The 6458-nt window shown below is 39.4% G+C and overlaps 1 protein-coding gene across 1 annotated transcript; it reads left to right on the plus strand.

Annotated features, from left to right (window-relative positions):
* Positions 1 to 1904: 1904 nt before the first annotated feature.
* On the plus strand, positions 1905 to 2246 carry LOC138352148 (uncharacterized). Its single transcript, XM_069304410.1, has one exon. It carries the CDS (start codon positions 1905 to 1907, stop codon positions 2244 to 2246), a length of 342 nt encoding a protein of 113 aa, XP_069160511.1.
* The last annotated feature ends 4212 nt before the right edge of the window (positions 2247 to 6458 follow it).

Raw genomic sequence — 6458 nt, forward strand, 5'->3', positions numbered from 1 at the left:
ATGCTTAAGGCACAACTCTCCTAAACACGAGAGTCAAGTATACAACTTTAGAACACTTTCCCACCAGGAGACTCGAACCCTAGCCAGCACAGAAGCCTTCCAGCAACTGGCATAACAGGTACGCCTTAACCCTCTCCACCACCTGCTCAGACCCTTAAAAGAGATGGTAATTTCGGAGTATTTAAATACCACAAAGATTCGAGTCTCCTGGTGGGAAATTGTTCTAAAGTTGTATATATATATATATATATATATATATATATATATATATATATATATATATATATATATATATATATATATATATATATATATATATATATATATATAAATATATATATATGACTGAAAACTCACACCCCAGAAGTGACTCGAACCCATACTGCCAGGAGCAACGCAACTGGTATCTACAGGGCGCCTTAATCCTTTGACCATCACGACCGGTGATTTGATAAAATGCTATGCCCAAGATTACCATCCGAGTGCCGGCGGGGAAGTGGTTCAAATAGCTTCGGCTATCACTTCCTTATGTCTGGTCGCGATGGTCAAGCAGATTAAGGCGTCCTGTAGATACCAGTTGCATTGCTCATGGCAGTATGGGTTCGAGTCACTTCTGGGGTGTGAGTTTTCAGTCGCATATAGTCCTGGGGACCATTCAGGCTTGTTCGCACACACACACATATATACATATATATATATATATATATATATATATATATATATATATATATATATATATATATATATATATATATATATATATATATATATATAAATGCAAATGTTCGTTTGTTCAAAATCGCTAATCTCCGAAAGTTCTTCACCGATTCCCTTGAAATTTTCACACAACGTTCCCTTCGCATCTGAGCGGGGTTTTATATAAATACTTTATAGATGTCACGTCTTTGACCGGAAAAAACATGCTTATTTTGAAAAGCTGTGTTTTCATGTGTTTTTCATGTGAGGGAAATCTTCGAAACCTCTTTACGATTGCTTTGAAATTTTGACTCAACGTTGCATTCGAATAGGCAAGTATTTTTATATACCTAATATATACATGCCTCACCTGTGACAGGAAAAAAACATGCTTTTTTTGAAAAACAGCGCCATCTGTAAGACGTAAGAGCAACATGCACTGTAATCTCCGAAAATTCTTCTCTGATTGCTTTGAAATTTTGACACAACGTTCCAGTCGAATAAGTACATGTTTTTATATACCTACTATTTAGATGCCACACCTGTTACAGGTAAAAAAAAGATTTTTTAAAAACAATGCCATTTGTTACATGTAAGAACAACAGACACCATACAAAATATGTTACGATTACATTTAAAAGTTTCCGATTCCATTGATAAATTGAATTTTCATAGATTTTGATTTATTTTCATTTTGATATAATTATTTTGTGTGACATTGCATTGGAATTGAGCTGTGTCGTTTACCATACCCTTCATTTCATGGGTATAGTTTATTTCTTTATATCATTGTTTTTTAATTTCGCTTTTTAACTGTTCTATTTTTTTCAGTGCAATTGGTGGAGAATTTGAGCTGTGTCGATTGATCTGCATTTGAATATAAATATTTCGTTGGCATTTTTTTGTTTTGAAAACAAGAAAATAGACAACACGTTTATTTCACAGCTGCAAATGTGTAACAAACAGTTATGAGTCCACAGGCAATATCGTTAACAGGTTTTTTCACGTTATATTAAAATGACGCTTATGCGAAAACACTGCTGTATTCGGAAGTGCCTATGTAGTACACATGGAATGCCAGTAGAAAATTGTATGAACGACGCAAACGAGGAGAGCGAGTCGACGGACAACCTGGCAAATTCAAATAAACAACGATAGGTAGATTGTACACCGTGTATCCCAATCAGGATGAATGCTTCTTTCTTCGCATGCTGTTGGTAAATGTGTCCGGTCCAACGTCTTTCCAGCAATTGAGATTTGTCAACGGCGTTACACATGCCACTGTCTGTAGTGCATGTCAAACTCTGAAGTTATTGGAGAATGACCGACACTGGGATGTATGCATTAATGATACGTCCAACACGTCACATCCAAATCAAATTCATGCATTGTTTGCCATCATATTGACCGCCTGCTCTCCTTCATCTCCAACAGAGTTATGGGAGAAATATAAATCACACATGGCTGTAGATATTATCCGTCTAATACGCAAGGAAAATTCAAATGTGAACATGGATTTCACAGCAAAAATCTACAATGAAGGTGTGTAAATGATAATCAATGATAATCATTGAAGATTTGTGCTTAGAAATCATGAACAAAGTTCTCAATCAATTGGAAATGCCATCACCGAATCGATCTGCTGCTGCTTCGTTCGATGTAGAATTGCGTCGTGAACAAAATTACAACACGGATACCGTTGTCGTATGTGCAATCAAATATTCCTAAGCTAACGCTTGAGCGAAAAGGCTTTTACAATCAAATAATTCAAATTGTCAATAACGGGCTTGAAGAAATCCTCTTAGATGCGCCATGAGGAACTGGTAAAACCTTCCTAATTAGATTGATTCTGGCAGCATTTCGATCCCAAAATGGCATAACTTTAGCTCTTGCATAGTCAGGAATAGCTGCGACTTGCTACCAGGTGGAAGAACTGCTACTTGGGCTTTGAAATTGTCATTGAACATGCAATTCATTGAAACTCCCACGTGCAACATTTCCAAAGGATCCGGCATGGGAAAAGTATTGCAGAAATGCAAACTTATTGTTTGGGATGAATGTTCAATGGCCCACAAAAAACGCAATAGACTCTTGATCGATCATTACAAGATTTGCGTGGAAACATCAGACCATTTCGGAACGCATTAATATTGCTTGCAGGAGATTTCAGGCAAACATTACCTGTAATTCCTCGATGGACACCAGCTGACGAAATAAATGCTAATTTGAAATACTTTATTTTGTGGCGCCACGTAAAGACGTTAAAATTAACTTCAAATATGCGTGTCCAGCTGCAAAACGATCCATCAGCTGAGATATTCTTATATCAATTTATAGAAATTGCGAACGGAAACGTGTCGGTTGATCTGACCTCAGGACGAATTTCATTGCCTCATAACTTCTACAATTTAGTGACGTTAAAAGAAGAATTTGCTGAAAAAGTATTTCCCAATATTCAAACCAATTATAAGATTGACGATTGGCTGAGTGAACGAGCTGTTCTTACGGCCAAGAACAAAGACGTCTACGAACATCTACAATATTATTCAGTCAAACATTCAAAGCGAGGCAGTCACAGACGAGTCCGTCGACACTGTTGAGGAAGCAGATGAAGCGGTTAATTATCAAACAGAATTGTTGAATTCACTCGATCTGCCAGGGATACCATCACACGTACTGCAATTGAAAATCGGGTTACCAATTATCATGTTGCGAAATATCAACCAGCCAGAACTTTGCAAGGCCACGCGCCTTGCAGTAAAAAAATTATTCACCAACGTCGCAGAAGCAACACTCTTGACAGAACCTTTCAAGGTGAAGATGTCCTCATTCCTCGCATTCCTATTATTCCAACAAATATCCCATTTCAATTTAAGATATTGTAATTTCCAATTCGATTGGCGTTTGTAATCACCATCATATGATATGATATGAGCATTGTAATCACCATTGGCGTTTGTAATCAATCACCATGTAATCTCAGGGCCAATCTTTAGAATTGTGCAGTTTATATATAGACACGGATTGCTTCTCGCTTCTGTCGTGGACAATTATATGTTGCGTGTTCTAGAGTCGGCAAACCAGACAATCTCTATATCTTCACAGACAATAGAACAACAACAAAATTTGTATACCACAAGCATTGTGAAATTAAACATATTAGAAACGTGCACTTTTTCTTTTCTTTCTTTCCCATTTAACCAGATTGAACCACAGCAACGCGTGGCGGGTATAGCTAGTATATATATAAGTATGACAGTGTCAGACCACGGAAGAAGAATTAAAACAGGAATTTCCTTAAGTACTTTCGTATATTAATACATCTTCATAAGGAATGATTTACAGGTCAAGTATTGGACATAAATATTGGCAGGAGAGAGAAACGCCTTTTCCTTGCTCACTTCTCTTCACACTCTCGCTCCATCTCCGTCTTCACAGATGGGTCTAAGTCTGCTTACGGTGTAGGGTACTCCTGTTGTGTTTCCTGGCTGCATATATATGTGTCGCCTGCCTTCACAGATTAGCATCTTTACGGCTGAACTTTATGCAATTTTGTTTGGTCTTCGTCAACTGCTTTTTCGCTGTAATTCTTCCTTTGTTGTTGTAGTTGACTTTCACATTGCCTTCATGGCTCAGGAGTCCTTTAATCTTATCAGTCTTTTGCTTGTGGATATTCAATATTGGCTGTTTCTTATCTCCAGCAGATTTAAGATTGTCGAGATGTGCTGGATTCCCAGCCATATTGGTGCTTCCTTAAATGAGCTTGCGAACGCTTCCGTTAAGGAAGCTATAAGCACGTGTCCAATCTCCTGTAAAGGTATTCCTTATGCCAACTTCTATCCAGTTATTCATTCCTTAATGGTAACCGGCAGTGAGAGTACTGCCGGTTATGGCGGTTACCACCGTAACCGGCAGTGAGAAACGGTTCTGGCGAGGTAACATATTGGCCATACCCGCGTAACTCATGGGCTCTTACAGTCGTACATATCCTTGTTTAATGTCCTGGACCTAATGGATGTGTGTTTGCCTTGCTTCCCAACTATTCTTTGCGGTCACCTATCCCTCGTTAGTATCCTTGGTGAATCGGATGCCTTTGATGTTGATCGCCTTATGCGCTTTTGTTCTCGTATTGTCATCCTTAGCTCCTTTTAGCGCCTTATGACTATCCCTCACTTTTGACAGTGCTACATAGCCTCCCCAGCTTGGTGCCTTCTTTCGATAAGTACTTACTTATAGTAATAATTTTGCTGGAAAACTTTTAGTAAATTTAAATCCTAATGAGTTTAGGATAATATTAATTGAAAATAATAATTCTGAAAAGTGTTGCCATATTGTTGCTGATTTTCATTGCAGAGTGCACCACATAGTGACAGTTAAGATACTTTCGGCCCAAAGTCAATGTACTCTTATTTCCAGTAAATTGTTTATAATTTTTATATTGTGTTTCACTTCGCTCCTATCTTCACTCTCTATATTGTTTGCCTGGGGCGGAACACTGAACACAGTTAGGAAGACAACAGGCTGAGGAAGATTTACCACTGTATCTATAGAAATGATCTGGCCTTGTTGGAAGCTTTAGCAGGACTGGCGTCCTAGGCTATCAAATTTTCTGCCGAGCAAATTGGCAGCAAGGAGCCCGGGTCAGTGTCCGTGGATGCTTAGACTGAAGACCCGGGACAAGGCTGGTTTACCTCACTTGCCACAGGGTCGCAAGGGTGAGTGTGGGACTCTTCCTCGTGAGTGACTGAGGTGCTCCATTAAGTGGACAGTGGCACTGTGGGAGAGGGAGTAAGACCCGGGTGTGCGCCACGCCTCTCTCGCCACATCCCCTCTATTTGTCCCCCTTTTCCTATCCTATCCTCTTCCCTCTCACTGCGGCCTGGTCGGGGACCGGGCCGCGGGGACGTTGAGTCCTGAAATCACCACAAGATAACCATCCCCATCTCTCTGCTCTCTCCCTTGCAATCTCCAATAAATAGACATTTCATTTATTTACTTAGAAGTGGTACCCAGCCGCACCTGGGTTTCTTCCCACTCTTTCCATTCTATTTCTCTCATCCCCCACTTTTCACTTTGAACCCATTGTCACCATTCCCTTAGCCCCCCCCTCCCTTAGTCCTTCCCCCTCATCATCCTCTTCTAACCTCCTCTTTCTCTCAGAAAATGTATTAAGAAGCACTGAAACAACTATTTGGGACTCACATAGAATATATTGTGATCACTAAAAACTCTATGGAAACCACCGCAATTATTTTACACTTGACTCTGAAAATTACAACAAATATTTTACACTTAATTATGAAAATCCCATTCTTGTCACTATAATTGCTAATATTTCATAAATCATTTAAATGGGGTCTTCCCTGACCAGCCAATGTTTGTCCCATACCCCAGCTCAATTCCCCTGCAAATATTTGTGAGGTTAGCCCCAAGTATCTTGCCTTCAATTTTGGACAGACAGACAGAAAAAAACAAACAGCTAAACTGATATTCTTTTATAATATAGTTATATCCCGGTGAAGGAAAGGTAATGGTTAAAAAATATAGTCTAGACAACAGCTGACCTCAATGTTGTTATGTTTATACCTGTGATATTGTCTTATGAAAGGGAGCCATTGCTTATATTCTGTGTGACAGACACTTGGGCTGTAAGCAGGTGTGGATGTGTTTGCTGTGCTCCTGGCAGACGTTGGAATTGGTGAAACAATTTGATGGCGACCCACACGCCCACGCCCTGCTAATAACTGTGGGGGAGGTGGCTG

Source organism: Procambarus clarkii, chromosome 52 (genome assembly GCF_040958095.1).
Source record: "Procambarus clarkii isolate CNS0578487 chromosome 52, FALCON_Pclarkii_2.0, whole genome shotgun sequence".
In the NCBI taxonomy this organism is placed as follows: Eukaryota; Metazoa; Arthropoda; class Malacostraca; order Decapoda; family Cambaridae; genus Procambarus; species Procambarus clarkii.

Coding starts and splice junctions, on each gene's coding strand:
- LOC138352148 (XM_069304410.1), top strand. CDS start 1,905: ATGCTGTTGGTAAATGTGTCCGGTCCAACGTCTTTCCAGCAATTGAGA.